The sequence below is a fragment of the Musa acuminata genome, chromosome BXJ3-3 (genome assembly GCF_036884655.1).
Source record: "Musa acuminata AAA Group cultivar baxijiao chromosome BXJ3-3, Cavendish_Baxijiao_AAA, whole genome shotgun sequence".
Lineage (NCBI taxonomy): Eukaryota > Viridiplantae > Streptophyta > Magnoliopsida > Zingiberales > Musaceae > Musa > Musa acuminata.
The window spans coordinates 39,934,471-39,959,284 of NC_088351.1; the positions used below are offsets into that span (position 1 = coordinate 39,934,471).

A 24,814-nucleotide genomic window follows, 5' to 3' on the forward strand; every position below is an offset into this window, starting at 1 on the left:
CTCATTATTAAACATTTTATTCGAGACATTAACGAGAATTCACATGTCAAAATCTTTGTAGGATGAAAATTCTATCAATATCACCACAATACAATACAATACAATACGAGGGATCACTAACTTTGCAGGATAAAAATTATAGTGAATATATCTCCTCATCTTGTCATTGATCATAAGTTATTATTTTTATGTATTATAATATATATATATACATATATATGAGTCGTAAGTATACAAAATCATGTATCGCGTAAATAAATAGTAGATATCCGAGGATTGAAACTAATACTTTAGATGAGATTTATTAACTTGATGATTTATAAGGAATATTTGAACACTGTCGATATAGGTTCCAAATAAAAACAAATGAACGATTAGATAGCTCAGCTTCAATATTCGACGTCCTTCCGAAAGGATATAAGAAAAGCAATAAATAACTCATCTTAAACTCAAATTATAATAATATAATTTTATAAAAAATAACAGAATAATATATGTATAAATATAATAATAAAATAAAATAAAACTCGTAATACCTATGAACAACAATAGAAGATGTAAATTGGATATACCTACAAAGCCCCAGATTTCATACTTGTTTCATATACGGTCGTCGACTGCTACTTGAATTTAAGTTTGGGTCCATTAGCCGATGATACCATTCCCACCCTAATTTTCCATATCCACCTCCGCCCAACACGGGCGGTCGGTGACGCAACAATGCATGTGACCCACACGAGACGTGGCACCACCGAGTCATTCGCCCTTACCGCGTGTCACCAGCGCGTCCGCACGCCTGGCTTCGGCACCGCCGCTCACCGCCGCACAGTAGCAGCCAAACCCAAACACCCCGCGTACCCAGCAGCGGTGCCGCCCGCGTGGTGCTATAAATCCAGGAAGAAGAAGAAGAAGAAGAACCCACGGCTGCTGAAGAAGCTGGGCGACATGTCCGGAGCGCAAGGAGCGCAGCCCAAGGAATCGCTGACGCCGACGACGTACGAGTCGGTGCCGGCGGAGGAGAACAAGACGCGGCTGGACCCGCGGTCGAAGGAGGACGAGGGGGTAATGATCAAGATCGAGAAGCAGCAGGACAAGGTGGAGGACGCCGCCGGTGGGGGCGGCCCCGTGTTCGGTGCCGGCAAGGAGGAGCACAAGCCGGACCTCGGCGTCACCGGCACCGGTTGAAGGGCTCATGTTAATCCAGAGAGAGAGGGAGAGATGTGCCGATGGATGGATAGGCGTACGAGTTAAGCGTTTTGTTAGTGCTGTCAATTAATCCTTGGTTTTCTACGCTGCAGCGGTACTCCAAGTCTCCCGAGGACGCGGGCATTCCGTGGTGCCATCATGGGCTTCGTCTCCCCTGCGATGATATCGAACGGAAGCTTAGTGCTCCGCATTCGACATCCACAGATCGATAGAAAAAGGAAAAACGAAAGTCGAAACTGTTTTTAAGACTGAGACTGACAACACAAAGCGCGACTCAACTCATCCAAACATTGGATCTTTACTTATAACGCGATACGACGACATTATTCTTCCGAGGCCTTTTCCTGCTGGAATGAGAGGTACAGATGTTAAAGCACCACAGCCCCTCACAAACCAAAAACAAATCAACATCGTTCAAACCTAAAAACTCTTGGCTGGCTGCACGAACACGATGCTGGTTTCCTTGTGAAAAACAGTGGAACCAGCATCATCCATGCACACGCCACCACTTCCATTCGATCGACTGTACTGTACTGTACATGAGTAGGAATCCTCGGATGGAAGAAGAGAAAAAGAAAAGAAAACCAGGAAGAGGATGGTGCCTACGAGCTGCTGTGCTGGTGGACGTGCAGCCCATTGCCATTCGAATGGAAGCTTCCTCCGTTAACCAGGCTCTTGACGGCGGGCTTCTTCAGGCTCCCCCCGCCGTTTCGGTAGGTTCTGGGGCTCGGGTAGCCATTGCTGTGAGCATGCAGCGCCGGCGGGCTGATCTGCCCGTTAGAAGCTTGTAGCCATGCATCCAGCTGCCGGCATGATGCGGCTATCAGTCCTGTAAAAGCATTTTATAACAAGCGAGGACGAAACAGGATATATGAAGGCACCCAACAATGATTCGAAACCATCACACCTCGGAACGATCCCTAACGCCAACGAGATGGCGAGGATCGGAAACGAGTTGGCACTATAGATGGATGGGCAGAGTTGAGGCACTATTATTTTACCTAAGAAAACAGCAGAGGGCTTTCCAGGTCTAGACTTGAATTCCGGATGAAATTGCACGCCAACATAGTATGGATGAGAAGGCAGCTCGATGATCTGCATCGTCATCATCATCGTCGTCAAGAAACAAAAAATTCAGGTAAAAAAAAAAAAAAAGAAAGAAAACCCACCTCCATCCGTTTTCCTGTCTCGTCTTTACCGACGAAAGCAAGACCAGCCTTTTCAAATTCCGGGACCATATCAGGATTTACCTGCAAAAAAAAATAAACAATGATAAGTGGGAACCCATCTCATCGATGCTGGAATATAAATATTTTACTTCTCCTATCATCAGACCTCATATCTATGTCGATGCCGTTCGTCCACGAAGCCGACTTTGCCATACCTGAAGAAACCAGGTGGTTGAACTCTCTTTTTAAGTCTTTCTTTCTTTCTTTCTTTCGTTGGGCAAGTTAGATAGAAGTAACATATCATTCAAGCATCGCGGATAACATTTCTCTACTTACAGCTTTGCAGATTTGCAATCAGCAACCGTGAAAAAGGTCCTCCTCGATCCAAGTCTCATGGTACCTCCCATGTGTGTCTTGGAACCCTGAAGGTCAATCCGATCACACAGAAAATATATGAGAGGTGGAGGAAGGGTTTTATAATTGACAATGATGACCAAAGATGCAAAAAAACAAAAAAAACCTTACGAATTACCTCTGGCATAAAAATGACAACGGGAGCACTTGTATCGGGATCAAACTCCATGCTATTTGCCTCCCTCAAGTTCATAACGGAGCGAGCGAATTCGATGACGGCGATCTGCATGCCAAGACAAATGCCAAGATACGGAATTTTGTTTTCGCGGGCATATTTAGCGGCAAGGATTTTTCCCTGCACCCCTCTGTCCCCAAAGCCTCCTGGGACTAGTATCCCATCTGCACCCTGAGATAGAAGAACATGGCGAGCATTGATTGCCTCATGTTAGATAAAACTAGTATGGTACACAGCTAAACATCTTCTTTAATTTTGCAAGAAGCTCACACTCAAAAGCCTCCATGCTGCGTTGTAAGCTTCGGGTGCCTGTATAAACGTAAAATATTCAACTCTTTGCAACAAAGAATCCAACATGAATAATAAAAAGCAGAGCACAACTCTGCTTAAACTGTAAAATGGACAGACCAATCCAACAAGAATAATAAAAAAGACCAACATAACTGCTTAAACTGTAAAATGGACAGACCAATCCAACAAGAATAATAAAAAAGACCAACATAACTGCTTAAACTGTAAAATGGACAGACCTCTTTCGCAGCTGTTTCTTCAAGATCAGATGATGGGACCCAGTCCACGACAAGTTTTCTTCGGCAAGCAACAGAAGCATGCAAAAGAGCCTGCAATAGTTTAACAAAACAATCAGTTTGCGGAAGGAATGCTCATAGGATAATAGATTGATCTATTCTTTCATCAAAGACAAACGAGCATCGAATGATCACCAAGTATAACAAAGGGAACACTCGAGTGCATTAGAGTTTCTATCACCAAAGAAACCATAACAAAGCCCAAGCCACGACTAGCACCAGTTTGACAATCTTATGAAGTGACTGATCAACAAAAACACAAAACAAGGGGGAGCTATATTTGCAGTTATCCAGCCATATTGCTCATCATGGGTATGGGAGATAACTAAGATAACTGCGTAGGATCTCTGAACAAACCTTTGGCCATATGCTCGCCAGATTCTATAAACCAACACTAAGTTATTGACGACCTAACTACTTCAAAAAGAACAAATAGCAACTTCTAACTCTATTTTGTTCCCCATCCTGAAGTCACGAGCATCCAACTAACCAAGAGAAGATGACAGATCAGGGAATCTGTCAGGTCCATGATGAACTTTTGCATTTTAAGATCTATAAGACTTGGGCATTCTGCACTTGCACAAATGATATAAGTCATCCAAGAGAGGTACTTTGGAAAAAAAAAAATCCCATTTTAGTGGATCAGAAGAATTAAATAAAAGAACACAATCCCCTGTTGTAATGAAAATGATTTACTGTGGAGTTATACACAAAAAGAAGTGCATCATGTGGAAATTGAATTATTATCATGACCCAACTAACCCAAATCTACAGGCAGTCATGATTATGTCAGCAAAAAAAAAAAAAAAAAGCAATCAGAATAAAATTGATGATGAACATGCCAAGAGACCATAGCGATTTTCTTAGTGAAAAAGAGGCAAATGGGAGTGAGGCACCCACAGAGGTGAACTCAAGAAGCCATATGGCAGGAAATAATTTTTCTTGCGATTTCCAAATCTTCCTTACTAATTGCCAAACTTCAATATTGCAAATTTGATTGTTCGGATAACCAGTCTTGTTGCCACAAGTTTCACTCATAATGCTAATTCCTTTTGCAAGTGTTTTTCTCCCTATCAATCCTCCACTTGTTTCATGTTAAGAAGCTAGTTAAAGATCACTCAGGGTTTAGATGACTTCAAAATGTTCAACCTTGATCGAGAGATGCTAAACTAGAAACATGAACTACTCATGAATAAGGTCATGGTTTTAGAAGTTTCACATTGTCCTTAACATTTTAAGTAAATAGCATCAACATCTGGTTATTATAATTTTTTTTTATTGCCCTAAAGCATTTAAACAAACAGCTTCACATACGAACAATGGCCTGTGACAAATAAAAAACTACTTGATTTGTTTGTCGAAATGGCCATTACAGTAAGCACAAGGAATAAATCACATGAGTTTCTAGTGTAAGTATCGTGGTCCTCCTGTGGTGGAGAACAAATAAAAAACAAGTACATCTTAGAAAAGATAAAATGACAAATACAGATCCGTCCAGTAAATAAGCAACGTACAAGAAACGGACAACATTAGACTGATAAGTGATGAACGTACTCACCTTCAAAACAGAGAGGTAAGAATCAGAAAGACCAGTATATTTTCCTACCATAGCAATTCTGACCTGTAAATTTATTCAAATGGTAAGATTTCAGATGTTTCCAGTGACCCATAAAACAATAGCAAATATAAAAAAAAAAGAACTCACAGTCTTGTGCAACATATCATAGAGTTTAGCTCTACCCATCCATTCTTCCAGCATGGGTTCCTCAGCACATCTGTATATATTAATGTCAGAATCAATGGCTGAAGTATCAAAGTAATTAAATAAATAAGCCATTCATCGGACAGACCCTTGAAGGTTTAATAGTTTCAGAAGAGCTTCATGTGCCTTTTGCTCCTATAGGTGAAGAAGTATGTTAATATGGATGCTGAAATAACCTTGGCGATGGATAAAATCCATCGATAGTGTCAACAAAATATACTCTACCTTCAACAATAAAGGAATGTGCCAAATGTTTGTAACGTCATGGAGATTAATGATATTGGCAACCTGTGAAAAAAAGCTATCGATTGTGAGTATCAAAATCTACACACTGACTTTGCAGCAGGTACAATGGACGAGGAGTAACAGTAAACAAATTACCGGAACATGGCAAAACAGTGAGAGTTTTTCTTTAATATTTATATCCAACGGCTGTCAAAAGCATCAAAATGTAATTCTCAAAGATCAACACAGATGTAGGAAGAACAAATACTAGGCTGAAAAATTAGGATTGAGCCAGGAGATGAGAGTTTAATAGGAACCTTATCACTGCGGCAGGCTAGAATATTTGGTGTCAGCCCAAGTCCTCGTAGTCCCCTAACACTATGTTGGGTCGGTTTAGTTTTCTACAGGAACATAAGGAAAAAAAAAAAAAAAACATCCATAAAAAATAGGATAGAATCAAATTTCAGCTGTGAAAGGCTTCAGTCAAAGTCTCATTATGTGTAGCTGGTTAATTGTCATTACCGGCTCCCCAACTGCTTTAAGAACTGGTACGAGACTAACATGAACCAGACAGAAGTTACCGGGCCCTGTCCAAAAACATGACAACAAACCTCATTCACAAAGGAGGATAGGAAAATAAGCTGTTGGAAAGAACAATATTTTAACAGGTGCCTTCAAACTTTTCTCACCTACACGGTAAGAGAATTGACCCAAAGCTTCTATGAATGGCATTGACTCAATATCCCCTGCATCAAGAATGCCACGGTCAATACTATGAAAAGGAATGTGGCTCCTGCAACAAGCACTCGGACAAGAATGATTATCATGTGAATTATAATTCTCACTCGGAGTAAGGTGAGATTGTTCGACCAATATATTATTCCACTTTGTTTTATCAAGAACAGAACTCTGTAGCAAATTTACCTATAGTTCCACCCAATTCTATAACACAAACATCAGCTGGTCCTTCTTTACCGTCCACAGGTATCATCGCTACACGTTCGATCCACTCTTGTATGGCATCTGTGATATGTGGCACGACCTTCAAAAGAAAAAGAGGAGGCATTCTGGCACCGGTAAGTAAATGTGAAAATTACGACACACAATTGGTTCTGGATCAGAGAGAAACACACCTGGACTGTTTTCCCCAGATAGTCTCCCCTCCTCTCCTTGTCGATGACGGACTATCACGGACATGACATCAAGAGAGAAGAAAGTTAGTCTATCACATGAACAAGGAGGAGATGGGACAAGATTAACATGAGAAAGAAAAATGAAAATTGACCTAAAAGAATTATCTCCTTCCATAGTAGATAATAGCTCAACAGCCTCAGGTCGTCACAAATCTTACGACCATTAAACATCTAAAGCCTAATTGAGCACCTGATAGATTTTTCCAGTCGTGATATTGTTGTCACGAGTTAATTTGATATCGAGGAACCGTTCATAGTTTCCGAGATCCAAGTCCACCTGTAAAAGAGGGGAGGCCATCAGAAGAAATGGAACAAAACCGAAGAACAAAGATCTCCTAAACATTTCTAAGCAAAGTAAAATGTGAGTGTAAATCTGTGCAGGTCAATGAGAAAGGCATCGGTTTTCAGACTTGCAGAGACCATACGATGACATCCACAGTGCTCTTTACCTCGCCACCATCGTCTAAGACGAAGACTTCCCCATGCTCAAACGGAGACATAGTCCCCGCATCAGTGTTGAGATAAGGATCTGCGTAAGTCCACAGGGTACAGCATTAGACCATCTCGATTAAAGAATAACAGAAACAAAGTTGCATAACATGACGATCGACATAGACAGAAAATGAAAGACTTTTCTTCTTCTTCTTCTTCTTCTTCTTCTTCTTTGCAAAAAAAACATGCCCCGAAGAGAGGTGAAGACAACAATTTCCCAGCGCACGTCAAAGTTGATCAACATAAAGGAGAAAAGTCTTTCGTCAAATGGTCTTATTGCACATCGATCGCAGAATAAGAATATCGTAAGCAATAAAGTAAATCAGAAAGATCCAGGTCATCCAATCAGTAATGATGGCCGGAAGAAAACTTGGTGTCAAGCGAAAGCACCCAATCAGACACCGTCGTCACCGAAGACGGCCAAAGAAGAATTCAAAGGGGATGAGCATTGAAAGTCCCGTATCTGCAGAAGAATAATAACGCACGAAACCTCCATTTTCATTACCCAAGATCGGCTGCTGTCGGCCACAAAACGCAAAAGAGAAGGGCACCCTGTACCACAATCTCATCGGAAACAACCGATCGCACCAAGGGGATTTCCCAAGAATCAGAAAGGGCAACAGAGTTGACGCAGGGCGATGCAAGAAAAAAGGAGTTTGACTATAACCGCAGCCCGAATCAAGAAGCATCTGGAGTCGGCAAAGGACACATCAAACTGGCGGGGGAAAAGATGCAAAGATCTCTTCTTTCTTGCGTCATAATTTCAATATATTAACCTTGTTGGATATGAATGTCGGAAGAAGACAACCTACTGCACAATCCAACCTCCTTAAACCCGGGAGGCCCGGAAGGGACCCTACGGAAAAGATCAGACCAAAAAGAAGCGTCTCCTTTAAGAAGAAAAATGAGGGGCAAGAAGGACTCTTCGATTCATGGGGATGAGGCTGACACCACAAAAATCCACCTCGTCGGAGAGAAAAGATCCATTGCCTTCACCAACACCAAGCGAAAAAGTATTCTTTGGACGGTAAAACATGGAAGGGTAGGGCGAGGCAGGCACCGATTTTTATGGAGGTGACGCGGAGCCCGCACGCCTTGAGGACGACGCCGATGCTGCTGGCCGTCACCCCTTTCCCCAGTCCGCTCACCACTCCCCCCGTCACCAATACGTACTTCATCTCTCTCTCTCTCTCTCTCTCTCTCTGTGTTCCTCTGGACAAGCACGAAAGCACCTTACGAGGAGCGGAGAGCACGACAACGGTGTGAGCGCCTCCACACTCCCTGCCCTCGTCTCTTTCTCTCTCTCTCTCTCTCTCTCTCACACACACGCACACACACACACACACACACACAAACCGGGCGTCGCCGAAAGCGTGGCTGCCGCCTCAGAGCGAAGAACAATGAGCTGGGGAGATTTGGAGAGCCGGAGTGGTGTTATTTATAAATCCGGTCGCCCAAAACCCCTTCTTTTTGTTCTTTTCTTGAGGGCACCTCTCCACGTCTCACGCTATTTTGCTACGCACCCCCTCCTTCTCCGAACCAACCCGCCGGGGCCCATCGATGGTTACGTTGGGCCCAGACCGGTGGACCGTCGTTGCGTGGAAGTTGGAAGCTTTCGGGTCGACGTAGAAAAGAGTCGGTGAGCGTGCAGCGTCGTCCACGCAAGTGAACGAAGCACATTTTGGTTCGGGTTCAATCGAGGTGAAGACGAGTGGTTCCTGAAATCGATCGGACCGAGCCGCTTACTACTGAAATGCTGGCGGGTGATGTGATGGGGATGGACCCCACGTAAGGATTTGGGGGATAATTAGGTGCGTCCGAGTTTGGTGGGCAACATAACAATAACAATAAAAATGAGGGAGACCTGTGTGGACAGCGAGCGAGCGAGCACAATCGTGCTGTGGCCGTTCAAATCTAAAATCCGGTGAGCCGTAATTAAGGATTAAACTACGTTATCTTCTTCGACTAAGGTATCGTCTCTATCTCCCGTGGGATTTGACGTCTTCCACGGCGGCCTCGACCTCGACCTCGGCCTCCGCCTCCTATGGCGGGTGCTCCTTGTTCCAAGTGTTCGGCCCTCGGGCGGCTGCCACGTCATGTTGCGGTGGATTTCTCGCTTCGCGTCAAAGACAAGACAGACGGACAGACAGACGCCCAGTCATCCTGCGGTGGTTCCAATCGATAGATGGTTTGTCATCCGATCCAAGTTTACCCAGTAAACAAAAACTGCAGGGTGGCTCCACGTACGTACGATCACGCCAACGCATGAATTGCGTGTGTGTCATTGTGCTTCGCTCGATGCATGAGACAGCAGGGCAGGGAGTGGGAGTGGAGTGCGCAGGCATTCTTCCCTCGATTTGCTCGTTGTTCGGTTTGGTTGGATTGCACCACATGAAATAGAAATGAGCACGATTTAATCGACACGAGTGCTCCGTTGTAGCTCTTGCAACTCCACGATTTAATCGACACGAGTTGTACTCGGTTGCCAACGACGCCAGGGGTCCATCTGCCGAATGATGGATGGAGGTAAACCACATGCTCTGCCATCTATTATGAGAACCACTCTTGTTGTTTTCCCTGGGAAGTCACATGTGGGTCGCAAACAGCGGGGGAGCTCCATTCCCAGTGTATCACGGGCCGTGTCTTCTACCCGATTCACCATGGCATCCATCTGCTCATACGTTTTTCTTCATCTCAGGAGAAGCTTTTTATTATTATTATTATTATTATTATTATTATTATTATTATTATTATTCAAATTCCGATTAAAAATTGGTCCAATCTTGTGTTGATGAGAAGCTGGATATTGACTATTGGCTATTGTGGGATGGGGCGATGGAAGAACCTGGTGGGACTTGCAAAAGCCAGAAGTAAGGAATTAATGTTGTGTCGATACAGAACGTGACGATGCTGGCGGTGTTTAATGCAGTGAGTGGGCGGAGGTTGGATTTCGGTGTGGCCGATGGATTTGGTATCCATGAACGACCATCTGATGCCCAGCAGCAGCAGCAGCTCACATCCTTTAATTTCCGCTTGCGAGTCGCAAGCAGTCCCTGCTACTCTTCTTCATGTGCTGAAGCATCAGATCAGCTGCTGCAGACACTGTGGAGCTGACCGGTTCATCATTTTTAGGTTCCTCCCCTGTCATCCACTCATGCATGCATGTGACTCGTGTTCGCTCTCGGATACCGTCTTCTTCTTCTTCTTCTTCTTCTTCTTGTTTGAACAACGACTGAAACAAGAGGAAAACGAGAATGCATCGATATTTCGTGATGGCAGCAGCCGGTGACGATGGAACGTGTGATGGAATCTCATATCGGTGGTTGGTCGATACAATTGAAGGGAGAGAGGGAAAAGAATATTCCCAGCTTGCACTTGCACAGAAGATAATATCCAAACCCGGCGGCTGTCGGCGTGACAAGGGAGTCATAGATTTGGACCACCATCAGGATTAGGTGACGTCGCACTCCACTTTCTTTCCTTCAAACTCGTACTAGACTTTGGGTTGTGGATAGGGTTATCTGCCTGAGATATGACTTTTTCTCTTACACTCTTTTCGATGACTTGTCTGCGCAGGCACAAGGCTGATGCCATCATCATCGGACTGAAGAAAGCCAAATGGAATGCTTCGCTATAGGTGGGTGAGAGTAGAAGGTCAAAAATGTTTCTTGATTTGATCAAGTACCGCCGAGGAGAGCCGACAGCTTGAAACTCCAGACATGGCCGCATCTTTGTAGGCTTTGGGAGAATCCCATCTCCACTTTTACGTTGCATCTTTGAGGGTTACATCAAATCATGTGTAGTGAGCGCTCCTTCAAATCATGTGGCTCCTCCACTTTTTGAGTCGCATGAGTTCAGATTAGACGAAGCTTTATTTATAACTGTGACATGTTCATACAAATCATATCACAAAAAACGTGCTGCGACATGGAATCACCACTGATCCGATTTAATGGATTCCAAGTCCTCGGATCGAAACAGCCCTTTCAACTATTGATGGTAGCAGCAGTATCATCATCATCGTCTTCGTTGACGGAGAGATATTTCCCTTCACAAGTAACCCCCACCTATCCGAAATAGTATTAGGTCGAAGAAATATGACGTGTTTCCCCGTCAAGCGATTGTCGAGTGGTTAGCACGTTAATCGTCTCATCATATAAAATCCATTCAAAGGTCACCTCAAACTCCCCAACCAACATCATGTATCCGGAAAATGGACATCACATCTCCCATTGTTTCCTTTGACTCGATCGATCGTTCGTGCATTCCCCACCTACTTTTACCATTTTCTTTGATTTGGCATGACATACGCATGCATTAATCTCGCTTCTTATCGTCTAACTTGATGACTCGACCGGACAAAGTTAGAGCTGCAACCTCGATGTTTTGTATACCGGATGGGGTTAAAATATAACCGCGATTAGTTTCTTGTTGTCGTGGACTACGAAGTTGGGTCGCGACAGCGGGATAGGATCCGCACACGGCGGGCGGTCGTCCGTCGTTGGGATTGCAGACGAGGACGCGTGCTGTGTCACCAGCGGGGAATGCGGAATGTAGCCGTTGGTGGCGGTGTGCGCTTGAAGAAACCGTAGTAACGGTCGTTCCAATGTGGTTTGGATAGTGTGCCCACCGTTGCTTGTCTTCCTTCCTCTTCAGCGTTGGTCCTCGATGTGATATGATGGTCGTTATAAGACGTTTGGTGTCTGGGTGACAAGTACGGAGGTTTGTACGTATTTTATGTGCACGTATATAAATAAACCCCCCCACACACACCACAATTTCTACGCTGCTGCTAAAGATGCGACGTTGTCCAGTTCTTGAAAAGGGCGTGTAGGGAAGAGTAGGTGTTGATTCTGTCACAATAAGAGAGTAGGTTCGGCTGGGTGACCTACAGACTAGGATGGATGGCTGGATGGAGAATGGGGTGGACAAGATGGATCGGTTAAAAGTAAGATAAAAAAAGATTCAAAAATAAATAAATAAAATGCCATTTGTTAATCATATCAAATCAGGGTGGGTCAGGACATGGATTAATTCGTTCTTGAATGAGTCACCTGACATCTCAAGATTCTTTGCAAAGGTCGGTAAGCGGATTTGAAAGACGCATCAACTCGGGATGCAAAAGCCAAACTGGACTTTGCTACATGTATCTGCATGCCACGAGGCATACGAAATCATGTTCCACGTATTTCTCTTAAATCGGCTTCAGACTTGTTGACGCTGTTTATGGATGCTCGCATGAGCTCTTTATTTATATCTTTTTCTTTTTACCTACGGAATGGAAAAGATGCATATTATTATTAGCAATCGTCCACCGTACATCTGTTCGGAGTTAAAGAAGAGGAGTCTTCCTTCCTCCACACACCGATGCAGGGATCCAAACCCATTCCAATCGGTCGTCATCTATCTGCAGGGCGAGTGAATCACTCCGTGGGACAAAAGTCTTATGATGTGATTTGATTTGATGCATCATCAAACCAATTTTCAAAGGTAAGCTTGCAGTTTTCAAAAACGTCATCATCATCATCATCACTGTCTCGCCTCAGATCGCTGTAGATCGGTCGAATCAATGTTCCACGGTTGTAATGGTTTCTTTCAGAAAAATAATATAAATATAAATTGGTTTTACCCCCCCCACCCCAAACCCATATTATTGGAGGCAAAAATAATAGCAGTCTGTGCCGGGAACCTCGGAACCTGACGTCGTCGGAATGGGGACGGCGGACACCACCGTAACGTGACTTCCACGGAGCACGTGTTCGATACTATATAGGAGTTGGGCCCGGCTCCAACCATGCGCCACGTACTACCACCACCACCTTATCCCCGATCACGTGGCACACCCTGGAGTCGCTCGAGGTCAACTCCGGCACGGGAAGACCGAAGACGCCGGCTTCCTGTCCCAAACTCTGTTCCATGTTCCGTTCCAGCACCCACGAGATCGACACTTGATAGGACGCAGTCTGCCGACAGCTCGACCGTACACGGAAACAGCGAGAGACTTACACGTACGCGTCGGCTTGTTCTCCTAAGAAACAGAAGCCAAAATAGTCCATGACACGGATCGAACTAAATGGTCTCGTTGACTTTTTAAATCAAACTCTTTACCGTCGAGCCATGGGAGATGGACACAACGTCTACTAGTCCAGCTTCCTTTCGAATTCTTTGTACCGCAAAGCTAGTGCAGGAGCACCTGCTTCCTGAACTCATCACCGGTCAAACTGCTTGCACCACGTACGATTTGTCTAAAGCTGACAGTGGATCACCTCATCGCCGAGTCAGCACACGTGCATTTACTAGTGCTGTCTCGATCATCTGCCTCGGAGAGGAGTCACCGTCCCAAGTATTGATGGTGCCTGCGTCGGACATAGCTCATCAGCTTCGGAATTCAAATGAAGGAGAAGGTTAGGCCCTTCTGCATTGGGAGGGTTGGTATCACCTAAACCGAGGAATTCCCGAGGACCGCCAACCATGGAAGACGCTACATTAATGTCTAACGTGCGTCGCTCGTGAAGCGAATGTCAGCTCCACGTCGAGGACCTATCGACGATACCTGCTACAGGCACTGTAGTGGCGGTGCCGGTCGCTACTGTTAATGGAGTTAGACTACGATGCTCGCTACTGTTCTGTCTTCACATGAATGATGATGGGGGAGATCAGCGGGTGAACGTAAAACGTTCGGTGAGGTCACATGCGTATGGAGAATCCTAGAATGGTGATGATGAGATGGATAGCTGTGATCATGTGTTGTCGGTCTCCGACAGCACTCGTGGATCCGACTCGGACGCCATTTGTCTTACATGCTGCTGTAAGTACTGGGGTCGGTGTCTTCGCCTCCGAGCCTGACTGACGAGAGGATGACCGCAAGCAAGCAAGCAATCAATAAGGCCGGTGCTGCCCCTTGTGACGGGCACGCAGACCCCTCTTTGTGTGATGTTAATATGTTATCCGATGCCGAGCAACAGTGAAGTCGGTAGGGGAGTAGGTTTCGAGTGATTTGAATGGCTGGTGAAGGACATAAACACAGGCGTCATCTCCTGCAACTAAGATGACGCAGAATGTCTGAGATCCACCATGGGTCAAGTGTGCCGGTGTTCTTTCGGCCTCACACGGACGATATCCTCCATCCGGTCGGTCTCACAGCTTCAAAGCATCGAATCGAGTAGGAAAATAGATGATGGAGTTAGAATTGAAGGCACATGAGTGGGTCTTTTGAGTCCATCAAAGTCCCTCGTTCTTTCTGTGACCGCACGCTTGTGATCCAATACTTTCTTTGTGGCTTCGGTTCACACGCCAAGGGATGCTCGGGTTCCACAATGGCTGTTTGTGTTTGCGGGCATGGATTTGGTTTTCTTCTCATTCCCTACTCTCTCTCTGTCCACATCCGATGCTCCTCTTTTTGGTTTGCTACTACTGCCTACTATTTCCATGTGTCATTTGCGATCGACATCTTTGCCACCAAACCACATGTAACTACAGCTAAAGCACATTTTAAGCTTCAACTTTCAGAATAAGCAATCACTGATATGTATGTACCTTAACACCACACGTTGACCAAACACAACCCGGATCACACAAGCAGCATGAGATATGTATGTACCTGAGCGTGTACGGTACACCGTGACTCGATCTTGCCCTGTCATTAGTGTCATGTGGGCTTCGACAAGGTCGCAGGGAAACGAAGCTTCATCGGCTGCTGTCAACCAATAAATATTCCATTCCATCAAAAAGATCTAAAAAAGAGAACAATACTGTCTTAGTAGGGTACATAATCACCAATTTACTGCCGGACGACGAAGACGAAAACAACACGAACGATGCTCAGTTGAGCACCATATTCTTCAACGTGCAAAACTACAAACAAACGCCACAACGCTTCACTACCAGCTACATAATCGGCAGCCTAATTTCTCCAGAGGCTTGATGGAACTGCATCTTTAGGAAGCCTTCCTTGAGTTTAACCTCTCAAACAAACACTTACTTGTTGGTCCGAGTATCAAAACTTATCACATCTCAATTGCTACTTTGCCGCAGTTCCGGGCGGACGAAATCCGCATCGGGTGGAACTGAGACGTCAACAGTTGGCCTCAACCGTGCACAAACCTCGATTGCACCATGAACTGGATCAGACAAGAAGTTGCTGAGGAGGTCTTGATTAACGGGGCTCTTTTTATCGACACCAACAAAAGCCTGCTGCGTGAGGATGTAATCAAACCGTGGAGCCCATTTCCTTGATCCCAGACGTGCAGTCGTGGAACAGTTATCCACCATAAATGACACCCCACGAGCATGCATGAAAGGGTTCAGTGAATCAACAGACTCTATGACACTCTCGTTGATGATCTCCGAATAAGAGTGTCCCTTCTTCCTTAGGACCTCGATCTGCACATAGTTCATGCCATCAAAGGTGTCAAGGAACATGAACAGAATTTAAGCAACATGAACGAGATTCAAACAAAGAACAATACAATATGTTATACCTGTGCCATCATCAAAGCTACATAAACGCCTGCAGTAAACGGATGCAGAGGCCCCAAATCACCTTCAGGACGAACAGCACGAACTTTCTCACCAACTTTCCACATACGTGTTTGATCGATTTTACCCATTGGGAAAGCAGGAAGACCCTCCTTTTCCTGACACAAAATAAGCACAACATTCATGTCATTTTCACTTCATGTAGGAAAAAGAAAATAAGCATAATATTTGCATAGACCATGCTTAAGAGCTTACGTAGAAGCGTCGTCCAGCTAGAACGACACTGCGAATTTCACTGCCACATGCAACATCCTCATAGCACTCATATAATATATCCATGCAAGGGTAGTATGATGCACTATATGCAGCATTAAATTCTTTCTTCCCCTCTTCAGACAGAGCATCGTACACAGCAAGCATACCCTGGAATTCAGTTGTATGAGTAAGATCCCTTGAATAAGAAACACAAAACAGATACATTTACCTTTGTTGAAATGGTCTTTGATATGATCCCCGTGATACACTCTACGGTGTTTTTGTAAGCCAGTTCTTCGCTCATTCCGTTCTCAGTGTATCTTCTGAACAATGACTCCACAATTCCATGCACAGCGCCGAGTAAAATACCTGCAACCAATCAAACTAAATTATACAACTGACTGAAGTTGAAAAGCAACACTGTACCAGGCAAACAGACTAACCGCGCTCTCCAAAAATGTCACTCTTATATTCCTGCTCTAATGTGGTAGCAAAGGTGAAAGGTGATCCTAGAGCGACCGACCATCCCAGAGCAACATCTGCAGCCCTGCCATCAATGTCCTGTTGACATAGAAAGCAACTGTGTATCGACATTGCAGATATTAGTTCATGAAACAAAGTTCTAGGTCATGAAGGTACCTGGTGTACAGCAAAACTAGAATTGATCCCTGCACCATTTATCTCTTTCCCTTGGACATACAACCTTCTAACAGAAGGACCCATTCCCTTGGGGCATACAGCAATCACACTAATGTGTTTGGGAAAATCAAGACCAAGTGTTTGCAAATGTCCAAGAAGAAAGCCATGGGAGAGGCCCAGGATGCTGTTTGGCTTCATGTGAGAGAATACCTTCTCAGAGTTGTCCGCCTGGAGTATTAAGATGCAAAATGGTGTTGTTAAATTATGGTAAATTAGCAAGACATTTTGCCAACACGCTGACCTACAAAAGCTCGTATTGATATTAACACTAAGGAAACTGGCAAAATAAAATAAGCATGCTGGTCAACATTAAATCCAAACCAAATACTTAAAGACAAAATGCAGACAGTGCAAATAATGGAGATCAACTTTCAATTACCTACTGTGTCGTTTAATGTCTCAAATAAACCTCTTTTGTTACAAGTTTGATAGGGCTATTTTCCTGATGTTTTGTAAGCGTTATTTGTTTACATATTTCCATGATCACTATAATGAAGTTTTTAAGCTATACGAGTTGGAAATCTGCCAAACCATGCAAACCAGCACATAAATTGAATCCTCTTGACTGCAGATTCTATATGTTCAACAGCTAACCTGTGCAGCATCGGAAATCAACAACAATAAAAGATCACTGCCAGAAACTGTTTCCCAGATATCACCCAAAGTTCCATTTTCTTCAGTGAATCCAGCAGCGCGTGCTTCATCAAAAGATCGAGAACCTTTTCTTAGGCCAATCTGCAGGTGTGCAAATCACAATGCTTAAGGATACACAAGCACAGAACACTAGAATAATTGAAGGATGGTTTCAACGCCACAGTTTCTTAGTTGTACAACAGCTGGTATACAGAAAAAGAGCAACTTGTACAGAACAGAAGAGATATTGATGATCCAATAAATATATAATTGAGGGGAATAAAACATCGAACAGACCAATAGATCAAAGAACCATGTAAACGGAATCTGCTGGAAGAGAAAATATTTAATCTGTCTGTCTGTCCTCCCACATGGCAACCTTGTCGATGTTGGGGTTTCAAAACAATCATGCAGGTTAAAAAGCCAGGAGAAGATAAAAGGTTCCATACAACTAAAAAGACTGACGTGAACAGATCAGCACAACAAATCTTACTAAATGACTATAAGGAAACCATTTTTAGGCAAAGATGACAGGAAGCTGATAGTAGGTTTATAATATATAAAGGGAAGTCATTTTTTGGAGTCCTCATTTTATACTTTTTTGCAGGTGAAAAATCAAAATTAGAAAGCCAAAATTTCTAAAAGTCGACCGCCACAGAGTTTTAAAAGACATCCTCGTTATCTTGTCGGTAGTTCATTAAGTGTTTTGGATACGTAAACTCTAACATCTTGAACAAACACATCATATTTATATAGGCAGTCCATAAGGGTACTTTTGGGTACGTATAAGTTGGATCTTCCAAGGTGACCATGAAAGATCTCACCTCAAAAGCAATGATAAACACGAAAAGAAAAATGAAACTTAAAAGCAGCATCACCTTGACCACGATATCTGAATTCGCCGCGGCAAGTGAATCCCTCAAATTCTGTGCCTGGGCTGGACCCTACAGAACAAGAAAGACCTTGGTGTTAGATACACAAACGAGTGAACTATGAGGTGAACACGGGGGGACTAGTGAAACCGAAAGGAAGGAGACATAGGGAAGAACTCGTCTTTGCATCTACGAAAGAAAAAAGGTGGTGCTAAAATAGGGCTATTGCACCTGAGACCCCCACCCGATCACACCAATTTGCTTGATCCCCTTGAACGCGTCCGGCAACAAATGGAACAGATCTCTTCCACCTCTAACAATATACTGTAAGCAACACAAGAGCCCAAAAGAAGGTCAAAGCCCCCATCCACCCGAAAAAAGGAACAAAAGTATGAAGAGACCGGGGCGACAAAGGAAAATGAAATCGGGGTGGATACGGGTGAAAGACCTCATCGTGGCCGGCAAGGTTGACCTTCTCTTTCTTGAACACCGAGCTCTCGAAGTCGAGAGAGGTGACAGACCCACCGATGGAAGGCAGGGAAGAGACCATCCGAGCTGCAAGGGCAGCGCCGACTACTCGACCACCGGGCGCGGCATGGGTGTGTATCCGGCGGAGGAGATGGCTAGGGGACTTGGCGAACGAGAAGAAAGACCCAAAACCTAAAGTTCTTGGTGCCGCCGGCTTCAAGGCCGTGGAGAGTGAGGCGGAAGGGGTGAAGGGTTGAGCCGCCGCCATAGATGGAAAGAAACAGAGGAAAGCGCAACACCCAGCGACTTGGGGTTTCTTCGAACGCCCTCTTCAAATACCTGACACTCGTTTTTATAATTACACCCCTGGAGTTAATTAACTTTCACATAAACACGCCCCGTAAAGATGTTATTTTGCGATCATAGCTCCGTTCCATAGTTCAACCCATTGCCAAAAGAAGCAGAAGCCGAGAGGAGGAGGAGGAAGAGGCTATCTTCTCAACCTGTAACATCTACACCAGAGAACAAGGAAGCAGAGGATCCTGTACCCCACACACGAACGGAAGCATCATCCCTACATGACTCCACCTTTGGAACTCCTCTACACCCTGCCGCCTCAGGAGCATCCTTCCATCAAGTGCACATCCCCTTGCCCGCCGAACTCGTTCAGAACCAAAGCCTCGAAAGGATACTCGAACGAGGTCGGGTGGTGCATGAAGATCCAGTAGCTGGGTATGTTTTCATTGGCACGAGACAGCCGTGTGGTCTTTCCAGCGCAGCTCGGGCCGACGACCGCCAGGAGCTCACGTTCCTTAAGATGCACCTGTAACTAGTCCTGGGAAAGCCGTAGTTGCGCGGTTGAAAGTTGTGTGCGCTGGTCGAGAGGTGGTACGATAAAGACCTGGTTTGGATGTGGTATCGGCGTCTCCGGCGGCCAGGACTAGGCGCTCTGTTCGTTGGCAGCTCCATGGAGTAGCGACGTGTCGGGCAAAAACGACATAAAGAAGACCAAGGCAAAAAGGGGTAGAGACGTATCAGAGCTGTGAGAAGAGCGAAACTGCCGATTGCTCTAGCCTTTGGCCAACGACCAACTCCGCTCTCGAGAAAAGCGAAGCTTCGCTGATCTGTCAACAATCGATGGACTTAAGGAGAACGAAGGACGGACTTAAGGAAAACAAATGGAACGTCTGTGCCCTCACAGCAATCGTAACAATAGCAGGGATTTGCTCTTGCCCTACGTCTCTCGTTTGTAAACCATTATTTACATCGATCCAAGATTGATATCCTTAGTATCATCTTGGGGGGCATGATAGTACGATGGATTAAGCTTCCTGGGTAGTGTGATACAGGCATTCTGCTATTTATCAAGCTTTTTAGCATCAGAAGTGTGTGTCATCGACATGTCCCCTAGTTGCAATCCCAAGCGATCTTTCAGCTTGGGTTACAAAGCCCAAACCCGGCCCCGTCAGACTACAGTCCTCGTCGACCAAATGCCGACGTCGATGATCTACGCACCACTCGGGATTGAACTAAGCTGTGCCAGCTCGCTCTACCACGATGTAAAGGATGACTATCAGTACTAGATAATTATCAAATATTTGATATCTCACTTCTCCAAAAACTTCAAACAGAGATTCAGATAGATTATAGTTTAAAATTAGTCTAAATGTCCCCCCCTCCCCCTCCCAAAAAACAAAAGAAGATAAATACAATTTGCCGATGATTGAACAAAAGAAAATAAAAAAAAGAGAAATCTTTTTTTGTTTTTTCCGATGCAATCGAGAGTTCTTCTTTGTACCATTTCGGAACGTGCATCACGGGACTAAGTGAGTTGACGTGGAACCCAAATCAGAAGTCATGGATTCACAACTTTCCTATGTGGTGCCCAACACTCGAATGGATGTTGATCTGAGAGTCGTGTCCATGGTCGATTTGGGCCACACCAATAATGCTTCGGTGGTCATCGAGCGTTATCCGATCGATGAAAGTGATGCCCATGCGGTGGCCCAACTCGTGGTTCTGAATCGCGAGCTTCGTCAAGGCCGGACTGAGGATTTCTAAATGGACCGTCCATCGATGCAGTGGGGAGGGGGCGGCGGCTAATGATGTGCTGATGGATCTCGTGTTATATTAGGTATGCCGCCGTAGATCAAATGGAATCCGAGGGAGGGTAGCAACGAAACGATGTTCCATGGTGCGCCATTAGGACACCATTTGATCCCCGCCTTCTGATGCTGTTCTTCGCGTTGGCGTCTTCTTCCGAGTACGTGTCATGGACGAACAACGACATTAATGTTTGTATTATTTCGGCTATTTTCGATGGACGACCGACGTCGATGATGATTGAAGAGAGAGAGAGAGAAAGAGAGAGAGAGGAAAAATAAAGCTTTTGTGAGTTCAACGAAAGCAGCAGTGTTCGCCGAACACGTGAGTCAACGAGAGGAATCTCCATCTCTTGGTGCGTGTTGTTATGGTGGTGATCGCCCACGCGACGACCATCGTGTTCCGATCTCCAATCAACCAAATCCAACCCCACAATGCACCTCTGTTTGGTAGCCTAACATGACAAATATTTGCCGGTGCGTACAGCCTCACCAATCGATCGCTGGATAAATACTCTCGGTGGCTGCCAGAGTCAACATGTTCGGCAACCTGTTCTTGCTCCTTTGTCTTCCTCGTTATCGCCATTGCTTCTTCCCCCATGCCAGACTATCATCTCTCTTGTCTCCTTTTGGATTAGTCTTTTGCTAGCTACCGTATATCCATCTTAGATTTGGAAAAGCTGTGACGAACCGTAGATAGACATATTGGGTTTGGCGCGCCTCATTCCTTCAACGGAAACGACGATAAGAAGACGACGTTTCTGCCGCTTCGCTTCTTGGCTCGCATCTTTGACTTGCTTGCTCCACCACCTGCTCCTCTTTAGCAACCAATTTCGACAAGGCCAAGTCTCCCCGTCTGCCTCCGCTCATACCAGCTTTTGAGGGCAGCGATGGAAGGCGGTAAGGATGGGGTGGTGGCCATGCAAAGGGCGGTGAAGCAGCTGCACTTTGGAGAGTGCGACGACGTGAAGGTGACAGCGGTTGCGGAGATCAAGAGGTTGGCAGCGAGCGATCCCCGTAGCAAGCGCTTGTTGGCGGCACTCGGGGTCATACCGCCGTTGGTTTCCATGCTCCTCCAGGCGCAGGACGATCGTCGCCGGCAGCTTGTAGTCGAAACGCTCGTCGAACTAGCCCACGGCACTTTCAAGTGAGTAGCACACGAACACCTATTATATTCCTTGTTTCTTGTGTTCTTGGAATTGTTATGCTGTTCGACGATAGAACTACCCATCAGAGATGGAGGCACGATTAATAATGATAGATTCCACCCCACCATCGCCAAGTCTTAGACGCCAGTACTCTGCTTCGCCCCCGCTAATAGTTTCTTGCTTCGCTCGTGTAAGAGTCCGCCACCAAGTATCGATTCCCACCATGAATTATCCTTCTCATCAGTTCTTCCTCATGATTAGGTCGAATTAGCTAATGATCGAATAGAACCCGATTTGATTACGAGTATTGATCCGAGCAACAGGAACAATTAGGAAGAGGCAGAAGATATGTATTAGATGTCCTCCTCTGTTTTCATGTTGCAGACCCTCCGTCTCTGATCCTGTTTCTTCCAGCGTTAATGCTTCACCAGAGCTGCTTTGCGTTGCATGACTACGACGACCACTCTCGCACTGTTGATGTCTACTTTGCGTTACTCACACCGGCAGATTCCTTTTAAGTGCAGATTTAAAGAAACTAAATGGAATAATCTCAAGGAGACAACATCATAAAGTAAACGTTTTCTTATGTCAACGTAGTACGTTCGTAACCGAAGTCGGGAAGTAAATGTTCGCCATTATCTTCGTGGCTTAAGTCGTGGTCCCGTAGGTAGGTGCAGGAGCAGAAGCCGGCATCCGTTTTGAACCCGCAATTGTCAACCCCAAGTGGGTCCCAATTTTGTCGCTTTCCTACTTTTTTGTCAACGCTGACCTGTCTTAGTCACGAGGCTTCCCTTATCTGTCCGGTCCAAGTCAAAGCTGCACCTCTGCGCATCTTACCGAACTATTCCGTTGACCAGTTTTGGAAGGTCTCGACGGATATCTTGCAGCTTGGGCTGCTCATAACATTCACAGCATTCTGTCCGTCACTTGTTTATCATCGATCTTGATCCATATCCTGCATGTTCCAGGAACAAGGCGCTCACCGTGGAGGCAGGTCTCCTCCTCCGATTGCCGCAGCTCATGAACACCGAGGACCTTCCGAAGAACCAGCACTTGACAGCCCTCCTCTTATCCCTCTCCTTCCTCGCAAAAACAACTTTCCCGATCAACCCCAGCCCCATGTTGCCTTGCCTCATCCGAATCCTGGACGCCACCGAAACGTCCGATGAGATGAAGCTAACGTGCGTGGCCGCGCTATACAACCTCTCCACCAAGCTCGACAATGTTAGAGCCGTCGTTTCCGGTGGCGCGGTGCATGTTCTGCTCAAGTCGTCGCAGAAGATGAGAAGCGTGGCGGAGGGCGCCTTGGCGACTCTCGGGAACTTGATGCTGTGCGAAACGGGGAAGAAAGCAGTGGAGGAGGACGCGATGGTCCCAGAAGCTCTGATGGAGATCATGGCGTGGGAGGAGGAGCCCAAATGCCAAGAGCTCGCCGCCTACGTACTGATGGCCCTTGCGCACCGGAGCAAGGTCCAGAGGAAGAAGATGGCGGAGCTGGGAATAGTGCCTCTGCTTCTGGAAGTGGCGCTGATGGGGAGTCCCCTCGCACGGAAGAGAGCGATCAAGATGTTGCAGTGGTTCAAAGAGGAGGGGCGTGCAAGAACCGGAGGCCATTCTGGGCCTCGACCAGATCACCTCTCAGATGGTAGACAGCAGATAAGAGAGGGCAAAAGGGCTGTGAATACGATGGTGAAGCAGAGTCTTGACAAGAACATGCAAGCCATCATAAGGAGAGCTCGTGCATCCGAGGATTTTTCTTGCTTCAAGAGTTTGGCTGCCACCTCCAGCTCCAAGAGCTTGCCTTACTGACGTTGTGGTCAACCCAAGCTTCCAAATCTAAATCTTAAGTCAACTGTTGATAAGATATTCTAATGCCCTTATCCTCTGTTTTTGGAGCATGGTGGTTGGCGTTTTCCCGTGCGTTGCGGATGACGCAGGTTGGTCCAAGAAACCTGCACTCGTCTCTCTTCTTGGGTTGCAGCTACATGAGCACCGGCGCAAACTCTCACACACAGTTGTTGACATGCATGCTGGAGGATGATAAACTGAAAGAAATAATTTCCCACGGTGACATTCTGGTTGTATATGATGGAGTGTCGCCACCCTCAAAAGCTCAGATCTCCAATCTTCGATGAATTATATATGACTAGTGCCGGAGAAGTATAACTTCATCAATCCATCGTATGTTTGCCAGAATATAAGCAAATACTTGGAGATGCTAATCGTCCCAACTCCAACAGCCGAGTTGAGATCAAGTTGAGGTTTCGTTTACATGTCTGACAGGAGTAGTAGGCAATGCTTTACTTGGGTTCAGTGGGCCTTTAGCCGTAGTATTTGAACTCCATCCCTGGTCCTGATAGCGAGTCCTCATCCTTCGTTTCCTACCGATGAACGTTGCGGCCGAAAGGCTTGCTTCTCTCGGACGCCGCGTGGGCTCCGCCGTCACCTTCGCCTCCTCGTCGCTCGCGGCCCTACGCGGCTCAATCGAAGCAGGGTCCAAAAGCCATTGATTGCCGTCTCCTACAACTGCTCACTTTCTGCCACCAATGGCTGTCATCACCCATCCATAAGCCCGTGCCAGTTGAAACCAGCATGATTCCAGACGCTACTCCACCCACCGGATACGGCACCACTTGCATGCCCAGCACGACAACAACCAGCATCTAACCTTGCCACCCACACATGTGGCCTGTTGATCTTCTTCCATCTCATGCACGCAGCACGGTGGGTGGGGTGGGGTGGGGTGGGGAGGGGAGGATTCGGTGCGCCACAGCCAGCTCACTGAGCCTACTCCAATTCGATCCATGACTGCGTTGGGGTCACTGTTGTCGTCGCACTCTTTCATCTCGTGCCATGATGAGCAGCATCGCCAATAAACACACACAAGCAAACAACGACCCCGCAACGAAAGGCTCTGCGCCTCAAAGGAGCAATTT

At 45.7% G+C, this 24,814-nt stretch overlaps 4 protein-coding genes across 6 annotated transcripts; 2 read left to right on the plus strand and 2 right to left on the minus strand.

Moving 5' to 3' along the window:
* Positions 1-647: 647 nt before the first annotated feature.
* Positions 648-1,290, plus strand: LOC135633997 (uncharacterized). Its single transcript, XM_065144098.1, has one exon. It carries the CDS (start codon positions 721-723, stop codon positions 1,183-1,185), a length of 465 nt encoding a protein of 154 aa, XP_065000170.1. The 5' UTR covers positions 648-720; the 3' UTR covers positions 1,186-1,290.
* Positions 1,291-1,485: 195 nt separating this feature from the next.
* Positions 1,486-8,628, minus strand: LOC103979686 (uncharacterized). 3 transcript variants are annotated; one of them, XM_009395861.3, is made up of 21 exons: positions 8,284-8,628; positions 7,181-7,260; positions 6,922-7,008; positions 6,672-6,722; positions 6,463-6,580; positions 6,228-6,284; positions 6,061-6,125; positions 5,856-5,939; positions 5,695-5,745; positions 5,539-5,601; positions 5,402-5,448; positions 5,257-5,326; positions 5,110-5,172; positions 3,495-3,584; positions 3,235-3,273; positions 2,908-3,135; positions 2,712-2,797; positions 2,542-2,590; positions 2,376-2,456; positions 2,208-2,301; positions 1,486-2,035 (listed from the first exon to the last, which is right to left on the minus strand). In XM_009395861.3, exons 1-21 carry the CDS (start codon positions 8,399-8,401, stop codon positions 1,809-1,811), a joined length of 1,848 nt encoding a protein of 615 aa, XP_009394136.2. In that variant the 5' UTR covers positions 8,402-8,628; the 3' UTR covers positions 1,486-1,808. The 3 variants fall into 3 exon arrangements, with proteins under 3 accessions (XP_009394136.2, XP_009394135.2, XP_009394137.2); XM_009395860.3 differs by lacking the exon at positions 8,284-8,628 and adding an exon at positions 7,729-8,267; XM_009395862.3 differs by lacking the exons at positions 7,181-7,260; positions 8,284-8,628 and having other exon boundaries at positions 6,824-6,964.
* Positions 8,629-14,917: 6,289 nt separating this feature from the next.
* LOC135634051 (ketol-acid reductoisomerase, chloroplastic-like) lies at positions 14,918-19,601 on the minus strand. Its single transcript, XM_065144192.1, has 10 exons — positions 18,609-19,601; positions 18,392-18,484; positions 18,167-18,232; positions 17,250-17,390; positions 16,596-16,823; positions 16,400-16,517; positions 16,186-16,325; positions 15,957-16,124; positions 15,704-15,859; positions 14,918-15,605 (listed from the first exon to the last, which is right to left on the minus strand). The coding sequence occupies exons 1-10, from the start codon at positions 18,894-18,896 to the stop codon at positions 15,237-15,239; spliced, it is 1,767 nt and encodes a 588-aa protein (XP_065000264.1). The 5' UTR covers positions 18,897-19,601; the 3' UTR covers positions 14,918-15,236.
* Positions 19,602-21,276: 1,675 nt separating this feature from the next.
* LOC135632464 (U-box domain-containing protein 2-like) lies at positions 21,277-23,750 on the plus strand. The gene is made up of 2 exons (XM_065141065.1): positions 21,277-21,877; positions 22,847-23,750. The coding sequence occupies exons 1-2, from the start codon at positions 21,621-21,623 to the stop codon at positions 23,685-23,687; spliced, it is 1,098 nt and encodes a 365-aa protein (XP_064997137.1). The 5' UTR covers positions 21,277-21,620; the 3' UTR covers positions 23,688-23,750.
* The last annotated feature ends 1,064 nt before the right edge of the window (positions 23,751-24,814 follow it).